The sequence below is a fragment of the Eptatretus burgeri genome, chromosome 4 (assembly GCF_056783735.1).
Source record: "Eptatretus burgeri isolate ZD-2024b chromosome 4, Ebu_testis_v1, whole genome shotgun sequence".
In the NCBI taxonomy this organism is placed as follows: domain Eukaryota; kingdom Metazoa; phylum Chordata; class Myxini; order Myxiniformes; family Myxinidae; genus Eptatretus; species Eptatretus burgeri.
The window spans coordinates 97,298,355-97,322,452 of NC_140964.1; the positions used below are offsets into that span (position 1 = coordinate 97,298,355).

The following is a 24,098-nucleotide window of genomic DNA, read 5'->3' on the forward strand; positions in this document are numbered from 1 at the left end:
GCGAGAGAGCGAGAGAGCGAGAGAGCGAGAGAGCGAGAGAGCGAGAGAGCGAGAGAGCGAGAGAGCGAGAGAGCGAGAGAGCGAGAGAGAGAGAGAGAGAGAGAGAGAGAGAGAGAGAGAGAGAGAGAGAGAGAGAGAGAGAGAGAGAGAGAGAGAGAGAGAGAGAGAGAGAGAGAGAGAGAGAGAATATAAAAACAAGAGGGTTAAAAAAGTAGCACTGTAATTCATTAAAGAGAAAGGAGTTAACACAAATGAAGTAATTCACATAAGCAACAACATATAATTAAATGAAAGCTCACAAGAATGGCCCTCCAACCTCATTGAGAGAATCACGAGTTTTGAGAAAGGCTTTGTACAGACTGACAAATTGAATTCTGTTCCTCACTCCAGGACCTTACAGGTCATGTCGTACTGCAGGGCAAAAGGTACGAGAACATCCAGTGCACGTTACACAAAGAAACAAGACGCAGGCGGCCACTTGACCTGCAGTGTCTGTGCAACACATTATCCGCACCCTTAAACTCAATGTAAACCAGAACGGCACTCGGGAGAGCACATACCTCCACCAGGCTGCATAGTTTACATTTTGTATACCACCGATAGGCCGGATCTGGATTCAGACCTGAACCAAAATCGAATTGGCTTGTTCTTGTGACCTCACAAACTAACTCATCCACCGAGTTTTGTCATAACTCATCCACAACTTCGTGAAATATCATGCTACGTATAGTTTTTAGCCCCATCTCTCAGTGGTGAAGAATCACTTTAAAAAATTTTAAATTCTCGTATCCAGATCCAGATCTTCACCAAAATCGAATGGATTCATCCTTGTCATACACCCAAACCTTGTCTACCATGATTCGTCCAAATCCGTTCATAACTTTTTGAGATATTGTGCTATTAGCTGATATCGTTTTTGACAGAACAAGTTCACAGCAGTTCAACCTATCACTGTTTCTGCCAATGGTGGTGGAAGGGGAGTGGGGCACAAGGAGGGAGGTGGGGAAGAGAGAAAAAAAATGTGAAGGGGGAGGAGATGAAGGAATAACTAAAAATGTACCAAACGTCACAATATGATATCGAAAATGGAGATTAAAAAATAAATGTTTTATTTGTGGTTTTCTTTTTGTTTACCTTTTTGAATTTTACCTTGAGGTTTACCTTGAGGCAGCACAGCTTGCACACAACACGGTCTGAATATCACATACACCTGAGCCGAGTTATCTACCTTTCCAATCGACGTCCCTGTATCGCCCTCCATCACATTTGATTCCAAGTACCCATCCAATGTAATTGTAAGCCGACGTACTGTCTCTGCTGCGACCACTTTCCCACAAAAACCATTCCATATATTGACAACTCTGTGTGAAACACCTTTACCTTGCTTCTGTCTTAACTCTCCTCTTTTTACTCTCAGCTTATTCCTCCTGGTCCTGCCACTCACTGTCCAATCTGGTTAAAAAAAAAAAACAGAAAACTTTCCTGCAATTTCATTTTCTTCAACATTTTAATCAGATCTCGATATAATCAGTAATCACACCCTTTCTAAAGTAAAATGTGCAGCCTCCTTCAGCTTTTCCTCAGAGCTTAGTTTGTTTATTCCTGAAAAGAAATATCTGTAAATCTATGCTGAACTCCTTCAATGACAGCTATGTTCTGCATCAAGCATGGTGAGCAAAAGTGAACACAGTAAGAGATGAGGTCTCATTAAGTTCCTGCATCATGCGAACACCACTTCCTTCGATATTTATAAAGTATGCCCCTGCGAATAAAACCTAAAATCCAATTAGCTTTTCGTGTGGCTGCTTGACATAAGGTTCAGCCATTGCAATGTCCTGATAATTATTTTATTGCAGACTAGCAGGGGTACCTTGCATGGCCTGGGTGCTGTTCCAACTCTATTTGCATTTTGAAGAAATTAAATTTTGTTTTTGTGCCTCTGCTGATGAAGTCACCGTTGGCATTATGGATTCAGGTTGTCCGTCTATCCGTACTTATGACCGTCCATGCAAATTTACTTTTTTTTCTGTGTAAACGTTTACCTGATTGAAACGAAATTTTTACCATCGGTGCGACTCATGTCTCATGTCGATTGTTTTCATGATAATTATGACGTCAACCGTCACGTGGTGTAGCAGCCATGTTGGACAAAAGGAAAAACTTTAGACCTCTGTATCTTCGAAATCGTTCCATGGAAAAAAAAAACATTGAAACTTGCCAAATGTCAAGTACTCCCCATGGAAAACAAGTGTTATTGTTTTATGATGTCAAAGGTGGCCTCATTACGATGTCATAATTGCATACGTCAAACGCTTTATCCGATCAGTATGAACATTTTTGAGGGTCATCTCGGGCTAAATTGTATGGGGGGGGGGGATTATGACATCATCAGTCACGTGGTTCGGCAGCCATATTGTTTTTACTATAAAAACCTTCAAAAATCTTCTTCTCAGAAACAGCTAAACAGATCCAGGTGAAACATTACAGGTATGATCGTCTATCCATGAGGAACAAAAAGTTCTCCACATATGATGTCATAGGTCACAATGGTTCTCTGATAATAGTCAGAGAGATGTCCACTTTGACAAGGACGTAGTCAGAAGAACCGATTGGAGCGGAGTAAGAACCAAGTAAAGTACGAGAGTACGGTTTGGCAGCTTTGACTTTTTGAAGAATACACCTTTAAAAATCACCTTCTCCAGAATGGCTTGACAGATCGAGGAAACACTTTCCCCACATGTTCCCCAAGCCTTGAGGATGTCAACATGTTCACAAATAAATAATAGGTCACATGGTTTGGCAGCCATATTAGATTGAACGAAAATCTTTTAAAAATTTTCGCTTGAACCACTTCATCAATCGACGTGAAACATCACAGTTATGATCTAGAAGTAATGAGGAATACGTATTTTAAATTTCAACCTGATCAGACACATGGTCTGGCAACCAGAATTATTTAATATTTTGAATCTGAGTTCCAGGATTTAAATAAAACTTTGTACATTATAATGATGCAATAATGTGGGTGGAGGCATATCTGGTGATGTCATGATGTCAAAGAGTGCCCTTCTAGCTTTTTTCTACTTTTTTTGTGGAGGCCTAAAACACTTCCCAACACCAACTGAGGAATGGGGTTCAAGATAATTTAATATTACCTTCGGCATAGCTACTAAAGTTTAGGCACGATAAAGTGATTTTTAAAAATCCAAAAAAAATTTTCTTTCAAAATTTTCTAGTTTTTTCTTTAAACACTCCCGAACACTCACTGATGAACCGCTAAAAGTTTTACTAAGACCCGTTTTGCCATCTCTGAGAACAATGGCAACACACACACACACACACACACACACACACACACACACACACACACACACACACACACACACACACACACACACACACACACACACACACACACACACACACACACACATCTCTCTTATAGTACAGATTTCACAGCACTTGTGGAGTTAAGAATAAATTGTAACGGTTGTGAGTGCGGGGTGCACCCCACCCCCCGTATATATCCGCAAACCCCCCTCTTCTATAACCCCATTTCTCCATTTCCTTTCATCTCTATATCTCTATCTTTCTCTCCCAAAATTCTCCCACACCTCCAAACATTCTCCCACACCTCAAGCCATTCACTGCCATTCACATAAATTCGTGAACATCATCACATTTTAAAGCAATTCCCTGGACCAGAGTTCACACGAGATGCTTCAGCCTGGTACTAACTGCAGTAGAGCGGAAGGTGATGACACGGGGGCTGCAGGGACGAATTTTCTGGAAACACCGATGGCTCAACCTTATTTTATGACTGAAGACTTCCTCCTTCCAGGACACACTTTGACACCCTGATGAATTAGAAGAAATTAAGTAAATTCTGTTACTTAGGGGGGGGGTGGAGGCTGCAGGGGTGAATCTACGTATTTTGTATTTTGCATGTATTTTGCATGTATTTATACATTCCATCTATGTATTTTGCATCTATCGAGAAGCAATATTCTCAAACCAAAAAAAGATGTGCAATGTCACATTTGCTACATCTTCTCGAGAGTACCTGCATATGTGCAAGTACGTGATCACTCAACAACATGATGAGCAAGCAAACATGTCAAAACTCAAATTTTACACAGAAACCAAGTAAAGTACGGGACATTCTCCATATCTGGTACATATAGGCACCCTCCCCTCTTCCCACATCTTCTCGAGAGTACCTGCTGCAGAAATCCTACAAAGAAATATTCTCCCCTGATAAGAGCACAACAGTCAAGTGGACACAACACAATGAGCATTTGAGGAATTGTACTCGAAACTAAACAATATTCTCAAGCCATGCTGGTCCTTGAGGTTTTATAGACCAATCTACATTGTTGAGGAAGGTGAAGGGGAGGGGAGACTGGAAGAGGATGGATGGGACTCCCGAAGTCAAACTTCCCAAGTCAAACTCTTTGTTTCTGTCCTTCCTCTCTTCGCTCTGTTTGTAATACCCATCTACCTTCCATCTATCACCCTTTCTGCCTTACTCTCCCTTCCTTTTGTACCAATTGCCATGCCTTCTCCTTCTTTCCCCACATTGTCTCTCTTTGGAACAGCCTCTCCAGCGGTGTGTTCCCAACTTCAATCGGATTAAAATAATGCAAGTCACTTCGCAAATTTTATTTTTTTTGTATACCCTGTCGAGGCTCGTATGAGAGCTCACACACAACGCACATCAAGGGGGGCATGAGACAGGACGGGAGGGAGTGGGAAGGACAAAATAGTGGGGAACAGAGACATTTGGAGACCTGTGGAAGGGATAGGGATGGGATGGGGAACATGGGGAATAGAAGATGGACATTACAGGGACTTTCAGGAAGGAAAGCAGGGAATTTGAAGGAGGTGGGCTTGGGTGGATTATCGGGATTTGAGATCCCGATATTTGATATGTGATATTTGATTATTTGACTAGATAAGATCGAGGATTTGGATGGGGGATGACAAGAGGTGGTGGTGAACAGCTGTTTTGAAGGCCTGGAGGGAAGAATGGGAATGAATAGAGTGAAGGTGAGCAGCGATTCGTGATTTTGGTAGTTTTACCAGAAGGGGGTTGTTGGCGGAGCTTGAGCACCCTGCGGCAATGTGGTGGGGACAAATCGCAGAGAGAGCGGGGGAGGGGGGAGGCGAGGCTGGAGAGGAGACGGCACAAGACAGAAAGACCACCGACCAACCTGCGTTAATTGAGTGAGACGCCCATAGACTCAGCCTCATTGCGTGAGATGCCAATGATCCGAAATGCCTTGGTTTCTACAGCATGAAGCCGAGAAAGGTGGGAGGCAGGAGCGCCAGCCCAGAGGGGAGAGCAGTACTCCATCAGGTTGCAGACAAAATCTTTGTAAGTGGTCAGGAGCTCAGGTGGGCCGAGGAAGGACCTTGCACGACGGAGGATTCCCAGTCTGCGACTGGCTTTGGAGGCGAGGTTTGAAATGTGGCTTTCCCAGGAAAGGTCATGGCAGATAGTGAGACCCAGAAGCTTGAAAGAAAGGAATTCTTCCAGAGGATTGTTGAGAAAGTGGATGGGGGGGGGGGTTTCTAAATGGTCCTTTCGAAGAGACATAGTGAGAATGTGAGATTTGTCCGGATTGAAAGATATGTTCCACGTGTTGGACCAGTTTGTGATTTTATCCAGATCAGCAGTGAGCGAAGAAGCTGCTGCTTGCCGGTCTGAGGGATGACTGATGGTACGGCAGAGGGTGGAGTCATCAGCAAAGAGATATAGAGGATTTTCCAGAGAGTCGGAGAGATCATTGATGAAAACCAGAAAAAGAACAGGGCCCAGAACGCTACCTTGAGGAACTCCAGCCTGGACAGGAAGGGGGGGTGGGTGAAAGAACTCCATTTAGGGCCACACGTTGACTGTGACAGGAGAGGAAGTCTGCAAGCCATGAGTGGAGATGGCCTTGGATACCATAGAAAGAGAGTTTGATGAGCAGGGCAGGGTGCTGACTGTGTCAAAAGCACGTGATATATCCAGGGATACGGCTCGGATTTCCTGTCTGGCATTAAGGACCTCCATCCATTGATGGGAGAGCAGAAGCAGCATATCCAGGGTAGAGTGACCTGGTCTGAAACCAAATTGATGATCAGAAATCAAGCCATTGGAGAAGAGGAAGGATTTGATGTCTGAAGTGATGATGGATTCCATAACCTTGCTGATGATTGGGAGAAGGCTGATTGGTCTGTAGTTGCAGGGATCTGTTTTTGCACATTTTTCGTGCAGGGCAGTGATGTTTGCTGATTTCCAAGCAGATGGCAGATGGCCTTGAGCAAATGAGAGGGTGAATAGAACAGAAAGAGGGTGAGCAAGAGCAGAAGAGCAGGCTTTGAGGACACGTGGGCTGATGCCGGCTGGACCGGTTGCAGAATCTGAGTTGAGGTTTGACAGCAAGCTCTCCACCTTGTCAGGAGTAAAGGACACAGAGTCCAGGGACAGTTGGGTGTGACTGGGTAAGGTGGGTAGAGAAAGTTATGGGTTTTGAACACAAGATTTAGCTGCAAACACCAAGTTTAGGCATTTAGCTTTTTCACGTGTGGTATCAGCAGTGCTGCCATTTGAGGTAAGGGAGGGGATGGAGGAGGAACATACACCAGAAACAGATTTGATTAGATGCCACGAGGATTTTGAAGAGGGAGAGATGTTTGAGAGTTCAGACGTGAGATGAGAAATATGTTGTTTTCTGGCTCTCCTGAGGGTAGATACACACTTGTTCCAAGCTTTATGGAAGGAACTAAGATTGCCCTCAGTTGGGTTTGCTTTCCATGAGGCAAAGGCAAGTTGTTTCAGGACAACTGCCTCTCCACAAGCTTCAGTGAACCAAGGGTGGGAGGAGGGGTAGGACAACTAAAGGTGAGAGGGGATAAATCTGTCCATGAGGGAGGCAAGTTTCTTTGAAAGAATTCCCAGGATGAGTTGATGTTGGAGAAAGTAGAGATAGGAGACCAGTCTATAAGTTTGAGGGCTGCTTGGAGACCCTGCCAGTCGGCTTGAGTGAAATGCCAGACTTGACGGCGGTGAGGTGGTTCTCTGATAATAGCCAGAGAGATGTCAACTTTGACAAGGACGTAGTCAGAAGAACCGATTGGAGCGAAGTAAGAACAGCAGATATTGTCAGGGAAATTTGTCAAAATCAGATCCAGAAGAGATGGAGTACCATTGGTTGAGATCTGGGTAGGGAAGTTGACTGATTGAGTCAGTCCCAATGAGTCGCAGACGTCTTTTGCTGAGGTGCCATGACAGCTGAGAGAGGTACCCACACGTCGCCAACTGGCATGATGACAATTGAAGTCGCCACATATGAGGAAGAGAGAGTTTGGATGAGAAGGTCGAAATTGGTCCGTTTTCAGATAGTGAGGTGTAGATGGAGTCATCACTGTTAGGTGGACGGTACAGTACACATATAAACATGAGGCGGGAGTTGAGGGGAAGCCATAGCCAGAGGTATTTCTGGGAGCGTGGGGGGAGTGAGGGCAGTGCATGGAGAGTGAGGAATAGAGTCTTTGATGAAGAGAGCAACTCCTCCACCAGGGCAAGTCTCAGGTCTGTCAAAAGGTCTGTCAAACCATAGGAGGGAGTAACCAGGGAGAGATACTTGGGAGTCAGACATGTCTTGGGGGAGGAAAGTTTCTGTTAGGCAGATTATCTCTGGTTTGTCAGTGGAAACCTGTATGGAAAGATCTGAAAGGTTTGAGCGAAGGCCCTGGATATTTGAGGTCCATACTTTTAATGAAGAGGTAGGGGAGGAGGCTTTGGGTGCAGGGGGTGGGGGGTGGGGGGGGAAGGACAAGGGACGAGGGGGGAGGTAAGGAGTGTTGTTGAAAGAGTGTGGGGAATTGCAGAATAGCTAGGGGAGAGGGCCGAATGAGGAGGAGAAAAGGCTCTGTGGTGCTGGGGGAGAGGGGGGACAAGAGAGGGGAAGAAGGCAGTTGAGGATTTGAGGAGGTGGAGTGAAGAGATGGAGGTGAGAGGGCAGTGGAAGGAGGCAGGATTGTGGATGAGAGGGGGGACAACTTTTGGAAGGATGAGTGAAGGGGATGAATGGTGGGAGAAAGGTGAGGGGGAGTTTTTGAGAGAGGTGAGAGGGAGGATTGGAGGGAGAAGAGTGGGATGGTTGCTTTGAGAGTGAGAGTGAGGGGTGAGGGGGGTGAGTTTGCACTGAAGTTGGAAAAAAGAGAATGGTTGATGGAAAGCGAACATTCATAGCAAACTGGGGTTTAAAAAAAAGAAAAAGTTTTAGGTCAGTTATGCGATTAAACACATTTCTTGAGGGATGCAATAAAGGCGAATTCAGAGAATGGAGGGAAGAAATGCTGTAACAGTTGGATTTTTAGGCAAGGTATGAAGGAAAGGTCGAATTGAGAGCAGTCTGTTTTAATAGCAGAGGAGTCATGCATTCTGATACAATAAAGAGTACCACACGTGTGAAAGAGGAAGATGAAGCATTATAAGAGATCGTTTTTGTTTTTATTATTGTTTGAGGGAGTTTTCAACAGATTAGGTCATGGAAGTGTTGTAGAAAAAAATCGAGGAAGAAGAAGAGGAGGAATAGGAAGAGGAGATGAAGAAGAAGAAGGAGAAGAAGAATCGGAGAAAGTTAGCGTTTTTTTTTTTAAAGATAAGAAATAGAGTGATTAGTTGGGATGGTGGACGTTAAGAAAGTGGGAAAGATAGAAATTGAAGATAATGGGGAGAAAAAACAAATAAACACGATCATACACCGAGGGGAACAAAGGGTAGGCCTCAAGCCTCAAGGATAGGCTTCAAGCACCCAGTCAGACAAGTTCGACGAAATCTCACAAAATAGCACGATTTTTGAAACAAAACCGAACTAGAAACACACAGTAACGTGTAGGTGAGAAAATAAACAGTTAAAACGGGACAGATAACGACAGGAAACTTAACTTTGAGATCGTCAGTTGGGAGCCCCCAAGGACACCTGCCAATGCTCCAAACCCAGAACCGGAAGTGATCAATTGTCTCGCTTTTCAATTGCTTTTTCACCCAGAGGGCCCGTCTTGGTATTTGTCCCTCCCTCTGTAGAATGAATATCAATAAATATATTTTTTAAACAACATTCAAGCAAACACTGCAAATAATTGGAATAAAGGATAATTTGTGGCGTTAACATATCTCAGCCAAATTTGTGGTGTGGTACTGGGAAAATCCAACAAGGCTTTCTGTTCCAACTCCTGCATGTGTAAGTTTGATACTATTTGGCTGAGGTGGCTGAGATATTTTGACAACACTTTTGTAGTTTTCAAGAAATTGAAACAGCACGATTTCTTTACATTCATCAATGTTCTCCACGCCAACATTAAGTCCACAAGGGCTGAAAAGACAAGGAGTTCGTCTTTGCAGACTGTGAAGTACAGGTCAAACGAGGAGACTGTAGTTTTGCATGTATCGAAAATTAATCCACAAAAACCATTACCTCCAGTTTGACTCTCACGACCCATGAATTCACAAGCTTTCAATGATTCGCACCCTCATCTCGAGTGGATTCTATCGTTTGTGACCCAAGGAAGGTTGCTAAGATGAAATAAAATATCAGACAATTGCTCCAAAAATGTGGCCTGCCATCCTCCCTCAAGGAAAATAAACACAACTTGGTGTGTGGTGTAAGATGCGATCAGGTAGACTGCAAGGATTATTACAATGGGGAGACAACGTGCAGTCCCAGAAGCACGGATGTGTCAGGATCAGAGGCAGAGCCCTGCAGAGTGTATTCCAGACTCAACGGTATATTCTTATCTGCAGACCACCGGCCATATCTTTAGCATCAAGGAAGTAGTGATGTTGGACAGATAAAGCAAATGATTTGAGTGCAGAGTAAAGGAAGTACTTTGGAAAGCTATTTGGCCCCGACGCTCAACATGAAGGTAGATCGCCACTTCAGTTTATCATGTGTGTGCGATCTGGTGCTTGGGGATGCTGCTCAGCATATCGCACGTAAGCAGCAACGGTCACGTGACACTCAACAGCACTCATCACATGACATTCGCTGCCAATGATCATCATGCAACATCTTTACACAGCATCTAAGAGGAGCGGCAAATCCAACTCAGTCCAATGCCAGCTGAAACCGATTGGGTGATCAGCACAATGTCACATTTCAAGTGAGATTATTTCCAGTACTTCATCCAATCTCTTCTCAGTCTGTCTTACTGTATGAATCATACCTTTCATCAACTTGATGGGGGAATTAAGATTCTTCACTCTCGACTTTACCAACAGTGACTTCATCAATCATTTTTGGCACAGCCATTCAGCTTTGTCATAGAATACACACTCGTTGTACAGTGTCATTACAGGTCTTGAATGGAGTTCACTAAATCAATTATTTTAATGTTGCTCACAATGGATCCTAAGGGTTGAAACAACGAACCATGCCTGGTGAAGCCATTATGAGAGTGCTTCAACATTGAAATGGACATTTGTTTGTAATCGTACCGAAGTTTCTACAGTATGCATATTCCAAAAACAACACTTACAATACCTTTCAAGGTATTCTCCAGCTTTCGGGATTTAGTCGGGTGTCCCTTCTGCTCGTATTAGTTAGTGGGCATTTAAGACCCCAGCAGTATCTTTTGTGAAGGGTAGGCAAGTTAGCACGGGCAACCTGGACAAATGACTAAATCCGACCCAAATCAACCCCAATCAAATGTCAGTCCTGGCCAGCCTGACATTCTTGACCAAGTAACTTCACAGAGCACTGTGGGTGCCAGAAAAGCTTTCTATTAATGTCATTGTCACCCAGAGTGCTCCAGGAAGTCACTCCAGGAAGTTCTAAGGTAAAAGGCTGTGTTTGTCTTTTGTTACAAAAGTCAAGTCCTGTGTTGTCTGATGTCTTGAGCCAAATACTTTCACCGGCCAATCCAACAAAAAGGTGGGAATAATTGGGGTCACTAAAGCAGTAGTAGTCGTAGTAGTAGTAGCCTCAGGCTTGTAATACCAAAATGTTGTGCAATGGAAGCTTTGGAATGCCTTCAGTGAAGAATTCATTTGGACACTTACATAACAAATGTGGGACATCAATCAGGGAAAAAAACAGCAGGAAATATGGCTGTGAATTCACGATAACATTGTGCATACAGTTGCTTGTTAATTACAACAGAAATAATGCTTTCATTCACCAGAAATTTCAGAATTATTCACTGTTCCATCAGGGTGGTTATGTCACTTGCCGCCATCTTGATTTTCACTCTATGTGTTGAAGCAGGAAACATTTATGTTTCCAACATTATATTATATGTTTCCAAAGCTATCAGTTTCTAACACTATCAACACAAATTATCCCTTTAAAAGTGATGTTTAACTACTACATACATGACTCCAATTTTTTTTAATGTACAGTCAAATTTTAACCAACCACATGCAAAATGAAAGAGGGGGAGGGGGGTGGGGAGTAAACAGAAAATGATCTTGACAACTGGAATCTGAAAGATAAAAAATATTTTTAAATGTGAACAGAAGGTTTTGCTGGGAAGTTATGGTTCGGGCCATTTGAGGGGTCTTGGTCAGGCTATATAAGTGGCTACGAAGCAAGATAGGCCATGTGACGAAAGTCCTTTTTTGTATAAAAAGTCAAGGCTCGTAGAAGGGCTGCAATACAGATCAGATCATCATACAACAGAAGAAAAGGAACAACAGAAGGAGAGGGGAGGACACGAGCAACGGAGCCTCGGGACAAAATAGACACAAACGGAAAAATAAGGGATCCGGGTGGATAAGAACATGGGGGAAGGGGAGGACGCAAGTCAAACTCTCTGTTTCACGATTTTATCAAGGTTTGAAGAGAGGGAAGAGGCTGCTGCTTGTCTGGTTGAATGATGAGGGCTATCATGACAGAGGGTGTAGTCATAAGCAAAGAGATCAAGTGGATTTTACAGACTCAGAGATCATTGATGAAGAAGGAATAGGATGTGCTTTGGGGCACACCAGCATTGACAGGGAGAAGAGATGAAAATATTCCATTGATAGCCTCATGTTTGGGGGCAATGGGAGTCGAGAAAGTCTGTAATGCAAGAGTGGAGTTGGCCTTGGATGCCATCTGCAGAGAGTTTGGAGAGCAAGGTGGTGTGCCAGGTTGTTTTGAAAGCTCCAGAAATGTCTACAAAGACAGCCCTGATCTCATGTCTGACATTGAGGGCCTTCATCTAATGTTGCAAGAATAGAAGCAGCATGTCCATGGTGGAGTGACCTGGTGTGAATCTGAATTGATCTGAAATGTGGTTGGTGGAGAAAAGTATGGATTTCAAGCCAACTGCGATGATTGATTCCATGACCTTGTTGATGTTTGGAAGCAAACTGATAGGATAAAAAATTTAGGGGATCGTTTTTGCACCTTGTTTATGTCATGCAGTTTTATTTATGAGCATAATCTACTGAAACCAACGTGAAGCCCTCAGATTATGCGAAATGACTTGAAAAAAATCGTTTGGAACAGATATATTTTGCTCATTATCTGAGGGCACAACGAACTATGTGAGGGCCCAGCTCACTATTTGAGGGCTCGGCTTGATGTGTGACGGCGTGGCTCACTATGTGAGGAGTATCATGACTCATTTTGTGTTTCTCCTCCTTTCCTCTATGTTTATGTCCACCCCTCCCCCACCCTTACCCTTTTGCAGTTTGTGAACCTGCTTTCCGATGCAATTCAGCTGCTCCATGAGTCTAGACCCTTGTATAACAAGGAAAAAAAAGACATAAAATGTCACAGCCCCCGTTGTTTTAGTAATTTTGCTGTACGGAGTTAAAGGGCGAAACAATATTTACTTACAACTAAAATGGCTGCCAGACTACCAGTTAGCCATCTTTGATCAGATTGCAAAATAAAGTGGGATGCAAGTGCATGCCATTGTGCACTGTGCTTCTGCCACGTTTGAACAAAATCGGACCATGCATGTCTGAGAAATGGTTGAGGACACATTTAAGTAAAAAATAGCCACCAGTCAGCAATGTTGGACCTGATCTCAAAAAAAAATGACGTGCTTATGCAAGCGATCATTCAATATATGTGTGCCAACTTTAAACAACATCGGTAAATGCATGTCTGAGAAATGGTTGAGGATGTGTTCGATACCGGGTTTTTTACAACTAAAATGGCTGCCAATCAGTCATCTGGGATCTGATCTCAAAAAGTAAACCATCATTCATTATCTGTGTGCAAAGCTTGAACAAGATGTGTAAATGCATGTCCGAGAAATGGTTGAAGACGTGTTCGATACCGGGTTTCATTACAACTAAAATGGCTGCCAGCCTACCAGCTGGCCATCTTTTATCAGATCACAAAATAAAGTGAGTTGCACGTGTATGCCATCATGTTCTGTGCTTGTGCCAAGTTTGAACAAATTTGGACCATGCATGTCTGAGAAATGGTTGGAGACACCATTTACATTCACAAGGATTTACAAGGAATTAAGATGCAGGAGGAGGCCATTCGGCCCATTATGCCTGCACCACACCAATACCAGATCTAATCAATCCATTGATACCCCTTCCCTTTGTGTGCAGCTTTTTGGCTGCGACACTGGTACTCATTTTGCTGACCTCGGAAGGATGACAGCGCTATAGATTGTAAGCCCCAGATTATGTTACCCATAGTTCAACAACAACAACAACATCAGTGGTATCGATTGTATTTCCATATCCTTCCTTTACCCAATCTTTTGCGATATTCAAGATGGCCACTGAACGGTCTTTTGTTCGACTTTCCATCTTACCTGATCTTTGTAGTGATGTAATCCTAGGCCAGGATTTCATGAAACATCATGAGAGTGTGATTATGCAGTTTGGGGGAGACAGACCACCGCTCTCTGTCTGTGCGCTAGCTTCATGGTACACTTTTACCACGCTACCCTCTCTATACCTCCACCACCACTTTTCACGAATCTCACTCCCGACTGTAAACCCATTGCTGTTCGGTCGAGAAAGTACAGTGCACCAGGCAGCCGTTTAATTGAGTCAGAAACAAGAAGGTTAATCGAAGAGGGCATCATCAAGCCCAGCACCTCGCCCTGGCGAGCTCAAGTTGTAGTTACAACGAATGAGAGACACAAAAGGTGGATGGTGATTGATTATTCGCAGACAGTCAACGGCTTCATGCAACTGGATGCCGACCCACTACTGAAAATAGACGAGTTTGTCAACAAGGTAGCGAGGTATCAACTATATAGTACAATCGATCTGAAGTCTGTTTACCACCAGGTCCCTCTCAGAGATGAAGACAAACCGTATACTGCCTTTGAGGCATGTGAGCAGTTGTATCAATTTCGCAGAATTCCATTTGGAGTGACAAACGGAGTTGCCTGTTTCCAATGGGTGATAGATCAATTTATTGCCGACAATGGACTTTCCGAAACCTACGCCTACCTGGATAACATTACTCTCTGTGGCAAAAGTAAGGAACAGCCTGACGCTAATCTTCATAAATTTATTGAGGCAGCCAAGAAGTTTAACCGAACCTTCAACCCTGATAAATGCTCATTCTCTGTGGCCTCAGATGATCTTCTGGGATATACAATTTCAAATGGCTTCATAAGGCCTGACCCAGAGAGACTGTGACCACTCTGCAACCTTCCCCTTCCAGTGGATATGGGGTCTCTGCGTCGAACACTGGGTATGTCTTCGTACTCTTCTCAGTGAATTGTTAACGACTCAGAGAACGTCAGCCCCCTTGTTCAGGTTGCTATTTTTCCTTTGTCTAATGCAGCCCAACAAGCTTTCAAAGATCTAAAAACAGAGGTGGAGAAATCAGTGGTTCATTGTATTGATGAATCTGTCCTGTTTGTTGTTGAGATGGATGCCGTTGACATTGCAATATCCGCCACTCTTAACCAGGCCGGGAGACCTGCGACATTTTTCTCGAGAATACTGAATGCGAGTGAACGCAAACATTTTTCAGTGGAGAAGGAGGCGTATGCTATTGTTACATCATTGCGGAAGTGGCGACACTATCTGACTGGGCACCACTTTATCCAATCACCGATCAGAAGTCCGGAGCCTTCATGTTCGATTCCAAACTCTCGGGAAAGATCAAGAATGATAAAAATATAAAGATGGAGGATCGAACTTGCCTGTTACAACTTTGACATACAGTTCCGACCACGGAACGAGAACATTGTGGCAGACACATTATGCAAAGCATACTGATCAGCAATCAGTACAGATACCTTGATCGAACTACACAATTCTCTCTGTAACCCCGGCATCACTAGGGTGGTACATTTCGTAAGAACTCGGAATCTTTCCTTCTCTGTTGACGATGTGAAGAAGGTAACGGCCTCCTGTCCAGTGTGTGCTGAGTGCAAACCAAGATTCCATCGACCGCAACAGTCGCACTTGATAGAAGCTAGCCAGCCCTTTGAAAGGTACCCAGGTACCCAGCCCTATGGATTTCAAGGAGCCCTTACCATCATCTACGGCGAACTGCTACTTGCTTACTGTGATCGGTGAGTTCTCTCATTTTCCATTCGCTTTTCCTTGTCCTGACATGACAACTTGCACCGTGATTAGATGTCTTGGTCAACCCTTTGCTATATTTGGTATGCCAGCTTACATACATTCTGACAGGGGAAGTTCCTTTATGTCATCAGAATTGAAGCACTTCCTCCACTCCCGTGGCATCTCAACCAGTTGCACTACCCCACATAATCCTGAAGGGAATGGCCAGTGTGAACGTTACAGCGGTGTGATTTGGAAGAATATTACTCGAGCTCTGAAAACCAGAGGCCTATCACTCCCACAATGGGAACATGTTCTGGATGACACCTTACATTCTATAAGTTCACAACTCACCACTGCAACAAATGTTACTCCACATGAGCGTTTGTTCAATTACCAACGTCGGTCTACAAGTGGATATTCAACTCTGACATGGCTTTCCTCACCTGGACCCGTTCTCTTGAAACCTCATGTACGGCAATCAAAGTATGATCTTGTTATTGAGGAGGTTGGACTGCTTGAGGCTAATCCTCGATATGCTCACATGCGTTACCCTGATGGTAAAGAGACAACTGTGGCTCTGCATGACCTAGCTCCACGTGGTGAGGTCCATAACTCTGGTGATGTAGATCCTCCTGTGCATAAACCACCTGGACTAGTCATGGAGGAAACCCGAGGGGTTCTATCGCAGGACGAGCTCAAGACTGGTCATGAAGATTCTGCTGGCTTCTCAGATGTTGAAACCACTCCAAAGAATGTTCCTGATGCACCACCACTGAGCAGATTGGAGCGTCACAGAAAACCACCTGATCGCCTGGACCTGTAGAGCTTACTATTTTCTTATTTTAAGAGGGGGAAAATGTAATAGATTGTTAGCCCCAGATTATATTACCCATAGTTCAACAACAACAACAACATCAGTGGTATAGATTGTATTTCCATAGTCTTTTGCAATATCCAAAATGGCTACTGAACGGTCTTTTGTGATTGCATAGAGAAATACGGTAGGCCTATTAATTATTATTCTTTATTGTTGTATTATGTTTATTGTATTATATGTCAGGCTTAGCTATACATCTGTGTTGTTACAGGTTGTCCTGTTCTTGCTGAATAAAGCCTACATTGAATAAACTCTTACGATTCAGCCTTGTCAATTCACCCTCTGGCTATCACAGACAGGCTGAGTCAACCCCCTGGTGTTAATTCAGTAGAAAACGGGTCTTGAACTTCAGGATCCAAGGATCCCAAGCTACCACCCTAACTGCTAAGCCAACACCAGGCCGAAAGGCCTCACGGTCTTTACGCCATAAGTGACAAAATGGCCACCATTGGCAATGTTGAATCTGATCTCGAAAAAAATGGTGCTTATGTAAGCCATCATTCCTTATCTGTGTGCAAATTTTGAACAAGTTCTGAAAATGCATATTTAAGAAATGCTTGAGGATATGTTCAACATCAGGTTTTTAACAACTAACATGGCCACCAGTTGGCCATCTTGAATCTGATCTCAGAAAAGAAATGATGTGCATATGTAAGCCATCATTTCTTATTTGCGTGGCAAGTTTGAACAATATTGATGAATGCATGTCTGAGAAATGGTTGAGGAGGTGTTTGATACTGGGGGGGGGGGGGGGGGTTTATAACTAAAATGGCTGCCAGTCGGCCATCTTTGATTGCATCGCAAAACAAAATGATGTGCATATGTTTACCATCACATGTTGTCTTTGTGCCAAGTACAAATAAAATTGGTCCAAACATGTCCGAGATATGGCTGCAGACGAACACATGCACGCACAGACACGAAAATTGAGACCAAATCCATCAGACCCCGTTTCGGACAAGTCCAACAGGGGCTAAAAATATTGATGTCAATCATGTTACTCATTTAGAAAGGATTGGATTGCAAATTTATTTAAATGTGCATTAACCAGTAGAGTGCAAAAGGGAGAATTTATCATGGCCTGACCATCATTAAAAAGTCACTGACCAGAAGACTCAAAAAGGGATGTAGATTTAATAAAAAATAAAAAATCACATTCTTGACTGAATCCTTTTCAGCATCAAATCCTGAATGGTCTCTTTTACGAAGAGGAGCAATGGGAATGAATCGGGAATTGTGGATCCTTTAAGGACTTTTATAATGTCAACCCACCCTGGGGTGTGTGGACTTTGTTATCTGCAGTGTTTCAAAGGAACAGGAAGATAATTTAACCCATCATACCAGTGCCAGATTCACACCCCAGGGTTCAAACTAATGTTTAATTGTACAACAAACCCAAGGAAAGCTGGGGTTTCAGGGTACAGGCCCACAATGCCAATTTCATTGAAAAATATTCTCCAAGAGAAAGCACCCCTTGGTGCATATCCACTAAAGTGGCAACTTTTAGTTGAATTCAATCACTGCGGGGATTTAATCCACACTCCATACCTCAAATGTCGAACATACTACCAACCGAGCTATCCTGCCACCCATCGGACTACAAAGCATAGCCATCCAAGGAAGTCTGCCATCAAGGTATCCATGACACATGACTTCTCTTAGCATCTGAGGTTTAACAGGCTCAGGTCGATTAAAGCCAATTAATACTGATCAATAAATCATGTTTGTGATGCAATTGCAGAGGTACATTTGTGCTCAGGATACATCAACCATCAAAATTGTGCTAAAGTTGAAATTGCCCCGAGAGGGCTTCCAGCACATGGAGTGGGGATGGCGTGCTCGGAAGGTCTTGAAGAGCATCGATTTGGAAACAACAAGTATGCTTCACATGAGCACTCACTACTCGTGAACAGCGGCATTGTTGGTGGGGGGGGGGGGGTGAGGGGTGAGGCAGTTGAGCAGCATGATGGGCGAGATTTGAATGGACATTCTCTAATCCATTTGCACATGGTCATATTCATGATGATTATTTCACTGGACCAAAGAGAAATACAAGAAAATGGCAAAAAATCTGCCAAAGTATTTTGTATATCCCATCGTGTGCAGTCATGTTCTCTTCCATAAGTAATAATAACAACAGGTATTTCATGATTGACATGATAGCTAAAGTGATACGTTGGCTTCCCAGTGCACAAGGCAAAATAATTACTGCATGAAAGATACATCAGGTAAAACCACTTCAAACATCAGATTATTCAAATTGATCAGAAAATCCGTTTCTTAACAAAATGCGAAAAAAAATCCCAAAACAAGGATGATTGGTCACACAAAATGTTTAAATGGATGGAAAGGTTGATGTGATCGGACAGGACTAGGAAATTAAGGATCTAAGTCAACAAGTTTCACCAATTTTCTCAAAATACTTTTTGCCGTGTCAATAGCTTACTGATGACTTATCACAAGTATCTATGTTAATAAATGGCAGTGTGTGTGTGTGTGTGTGTGTCTCCTCCATAACTGCATAGCCATGAAACATAGCAGCCTAAAACTTTGCATGCATACGAAGAGAAGTCTAAGGAAGAGCATGACTGAAAACTGGGTATTTGGGTTAATTAAAAACCCCCTTTTGAAGATAATTAACAGCCATATTTAATTATAGGCTTGATCAGGTGCTCCTCGGCCACATTGCTCTCTGGGGTCTTCAGACGTATCATGGATTACCTGCTGGGGTCTGAAGCCGCCATGTTTTTTGGCCTGCTCAACCATGCCTTCACTTGGAACCGGCCGCAACAATTTCTTAACGATAAAGTTTTGTTTTTTTTCCACTTTCATCACTCATATTATCAAATGCCTTCGACATCGGTACCAGCTGCATCCAGAGCAGCTGAAACTCCTCAAGAGCAAGAAAGAAGATGAGAGGCAAATGCAACAAGAATGGTTGCATCCAGGAATCAGCCCTGGAGAGAAAAAGAAAAGTCTGTATTCTCCTACAATCCAGCCTTGGATTATGCTTCTGATCCAACAGTTGCAATTGGCTCAATGTCAATTACTTGCAGGCACTGTGATGCGATTAAATGGACAGGAGAAGCTACAGGGATATGCTGCAACAATGGCAAGGTTCCGATGCCCCAAATGAATGTTCCTCCTGAACCTCTTCTTGCATGGTTGACAGTCAACACTCCAAATGCAAGTCATTTCCAAAGCATCATCAGAAGATACAACTTGTGCTTCAACATGACATCTTTCGGCACCACAAAAGAGATCAGAGAATCTGGCTACATGCCCACATTTAAAGTGCAGGGTCAGGTTTATCATCAGATTGGCAGTCTACAGCCACGGCCAAATGAAGAGTCCAAATTCCTGCAGATCTACTTCATTGGTGACAATACAAAGCAGGCTGAACAATGCTGCAGCGATGTCATTCAAACCAGGCTGAAAGTGGTGTTGCAGTTGCAAGAGATGCTCCACAAGGAAAACCACTTTGTTCAATCTCAAGTGTGCCATGGAGAAGATGACACCGGAATACAAAATTGTCATTCATTCAGACAAAACTCTGGCTGGGGAGCATGAGCGGCGCTTCAATGCACCCTCCACATCAGAAGTGGCTGTCATTCTGGTTGGTGAACAACATGGCGATCGAGACAATGTGCTGCAACTCAGAAACAACTCCCTCCAGAGAATTGCTGAGACACACCGATCATATGAAGCACTTCAGTATCTACTAATTTTCTAGCAGGTTGACGATGGACACCAACCATTTTGAAGTGAAACAAACAAACTCAGCAACAGGACTGCCAAGTGAAAATAACATTTCTGCCATGGACTTTTATACTGACAGGATGATGCTGAGAGCTGGTCATTTCAATCACATCTTGCTTTGCAAAGATCTCTTCCACCAATTTGTTATGGACATGTAAAGTTTGCCAATATTGAGGCAGAAAGGATGAGATTCATTCTCAAGAACCAAAAGAAACTCCAAGTCGAAAACTATGTTCACCTCAAGGATGTCACGAACAATGATGGAAATGCTGCCAATGTTGGCCAATTGGTCATCTTGCCTTCCAGTTTCACAGGTGGTCCCCGCTACATGCATGAGCACACTCAGGATGCCATGAAATATGCATGGAACTATGGCCGTCCTGATCTCTTCATCACCTTCATTTGCAATCCAGCGTGGGAGAAAGTGGCTCATGAACTGATGCGAGGCCAATAACCACAGCATCGCCATGATTTGCTCACAAGAGTATTCCAACAAAAAAATGAAGACATTGATGAATGTCATCACAAAGGGAAAGATTTTTGGAGCCACGAAGTGCTGCATGTACACAATTGAGTGGCAAAAGCGTGGCCAGCCACATGCCCACATGCTGATTTGGCTTCAAGATGAACTTCCTGTACACAGAGTGGACGACTTCATCAGTGCTGAACTTCCAGACCCAGTAATTGTTCTACATCTATTCAGCACTCTCAAAACACAGATGGTACATGGTCCCTGTGGAAGCATCTATCCAAACTCACCATGCACGAGAGATAACAAATGCACAAAATGTTCCTACAATATCTTCTGAAAGAGACAGACTGGACATGATGGATACCCACTGTATCATCGGAGAAAACCAGAAGATGGTGGATTCACAACAACCATCAGAGTTCGTGGTTGTGAGATTGAAGTTGACAACAGGTGAATTGTACCATGCTGTCCACTCCTCACACAGCTATTCAATGCACACATCCATGTTGAGTCCTGCCACTCTGTGAAATCCATTAAATATGTATGCAAGTACGTCAACAAAGGATCTGACATGGCTGTGTTTGGCCTGACAATGGAAGGCACTGTGCATGATGAGGTGCGGCAAGATGAAATGGGAAGATACATCAGCAGCAAATGGAAGCCGTCTGGAGGATCCTGAACTTCCCAATTCATGAGTGACATCCCACTGTGGTTCATCTCGGTGTGCACCTTGAGAAGGGACAGAGTGTACTTCACTGAGGATAATGTACATGAGAGTGCCCAAGTCCCACAAGACACAACTCTCACTGCTTTCTTCAATCTCTGCCAGGATGATGAATTTGCTAAGGCACTGTTGTATCATCAGATGCAGATGTACAGCACATGGAATGTTGGCAGCAAGAAGTGGGCTCGCCACAAAGCAGTACAAACCGTACCAGACCAGCCAGGCATCAAAGCCAATGATGCACATGGCCATGTGTACACTGTCCATCAGAACAATTTTGAATGCTTTTACCTGAGACTGCTTCTGCATGAGGTCAAAGGTCCAATGTCATTTGAGGACTTGCGAATAGTAGATGCCACAATCTGTGAAACTTATAAACAGGCTTGCCAGCTTAGAGGTCTCCTGGGGGAAGATACACACTGCAACAGCACATTGAAGGAGGCAGCAGCTGCAACTCGATCACCATGGGTGCTGCAAAACCTGTTTGCCATCATGTTGCAGACATGTGCCATGTTAAATACTCAACAATTACAGGACAACCACAAGGAGAATCTGGCAGAGGACGTTTTGCATCACACACAAGTGCAAAATCCTAACCTGGAAATGGACTATGGTGATGCCATCTTCAATCAAGCTCTCATTATCATTGAAGACAAGATCAAGACTTTGGGTGGCTTTGACCTAAAAACTTTTGGCCTTCCTGACCCTCAACCACACAATGACAACGAGCTCACAAATGAAATTTTGAGGGAGACCAACTACAACATGGAACAGCTTGCTGAATACAAACAGGAGAATGAGCCATGTATGGTTCCAGACCAAAGAGAAGCCTTCAAGAAGATTACACAAGCAGTTTTCAATGGGAGTGGTGGCACTTTCTTTCTGGATGCTCCTGGTGGAACTGGCAAAACTTTACTCATCAATCTTCTTTTGGCAAAAATCTGGCAGAGAAATATGATTGCCCTTGTAGTGGCATCATCAGGCATTGCTGCCACACTGTTGACAGGCAGAAGAACAGCTCACTCAGTGTTCAAGTTACCTTTAAATCTGGCAAGTATGGAGGCACCAACCTGCAACATTGGCAGGGGCACTGGCAAAGCAAAGCTCCTGCAGGATGCCAGCTCATTCATTGTATGGGATGAGTGTACAATGTCTCATAAGGCTGCCTTATAGGCTCTTGATCACACGATGCAAGGTCTTCGATATAATGACAGAGATTGGGTGGAGTGACTCGAGTGTTGGCTGGGGATTTTTGTCAGATGCTGCATGTCATTCCACATGTAACCAAAGCTGATGAACTGCAGGCCTGCCTCAAAGCATCATACATTTGGAACAACATTCAGTGACTCAGACTGATGACCAACATGTGAGTGTTTCTAACAGGTGATTAATCTGATGTGGAGTTTGCGGCAAGCCTGTTCAAACTGGGAAATGGAGCCATGGTATCTGAAAATCAAGATGGCACTATCTCAATGAACAACATTGGGAAAACAGTTGCAACACTTCAACAACTACAAGATGCAGTATTTCCAAACGTTGCACATAACTACCATGACCACAATTGGCCATGCCAAAGAGCCATCTTGGCACCAAAAAATGATGCAGCCAATTCCACAAGCAGAGGCCTTCTTACACAGTTACCTGACACTGTGCAAATATACAAGTCGGTTGACTGTACCAGACACACAAATGAAGCAGTCCAGTACTCCACATAATTTTTTAACTCTCTGGATCCACCAGGTGTGCCTCCTCACAATCCGGAGCTCAAAATCGGTGCACCCATTATGCTTCTCAGGAATCTGGACCCTCCAACATTGCAATGAAACACATTTGGCTGTCAAGAAGCTTGTACACCAATCATAACTGGCCATGCAGCAGGGCAAGATGTCTTCATTCCACACATTCCAATCATCCCCTCTGATTTGCCATTTCAACTTAAAAGGTTGCAATTCCATGTCTGCCTCAGTTTTTCCATGAGCAACAACAAGTCACAAGGACAATCGCTCCAAGTTGTTGGCTTCAACCTGCAAACTTTTCTTTTCTCATTTCAACTTTTCAACTTTTCTCATGGCCAATTCGATGTTAGTTGTTCAAGAGTTGGCAATGGGAAAAGTCTTTTTATCTTGGCACCACATGGAAAAAAAACATGCAACATTGTCTATCCTGAAGCTCTACAAGGATAAATTAAAAATGGTTGATAAGAAACGGCTTGCTTCGCATGTGATTAGCAATCACACAACCGTCATATTAAATGCACATCTCCCGGAGATGCCGAGAATGTCAAACATGTCCTAATTGGACAAATGAACACTTTTGTTGGAGTCGGAACTGCTGCTAAGTTCAATTCTGGAGCTTAAATTTTGTAATTCGGCTCAGTTTAAGAGATTCTTGAGGTTATCGGAAGTGAGGAAATGAAATAAAGCCATGAAAGCTGGCGTCCATGGGCGTTTATAAGATTTGCAATGTTAGGTGAGGTCAGGTATGGGAGCATGCGCCAGAGCAGCGTGTCGCTGCAACAACTTTCCGCCGGTACTCCAGGAACCTCTGTCTGGCCATCTCCCAGGCAGATGCCTAGCCCATCAATATCTCCTTGAGATGCTGTATCAACCTGCTGCAACGATGAGGCACGTGGTAGGCCCATTGGCCTCCTCCACTCACGAGGCTTCCTCATTGAGAGAATCTGGTGAGCAGGATCAGCATCAGGAAAACGAACCACATGTCCATACATCCACAGCTGATGCTTATGGACTATACAGGTAACAAATCTCATTTGAGTCTCTCT

At 43.6% G+C, this 24,098-nt stretch overlaps 2 protein-coding genes across 3 annotated transcripts in view; one reads left to right on the forward strand and one right to left on the reverse strand.

Annotated features, from left to right (window-relative positions):
* LOC147028722 (visinin-like protein 1) overlaps nucleotides 1-24,098 on the reverse strand; it is a 110,937-nt gene that overhangs the window by 69,062 nt on the left and 17,777 nt on the right. The gene's annotated exons all lie outside the window — the stretch shown is intronic.
* On the forward strand, nucleotides 15,429-16,307 carry LOC147028723 (uncharacterized). Its single transcript, XM_085876562.1, has one exon. It carries the CDS (start codon nucleotides 15,429-15,431, stop codon nucleotides 16,305-16,307), a length of 879 nt encoding a protein of 292 aa, XP_085732688.1.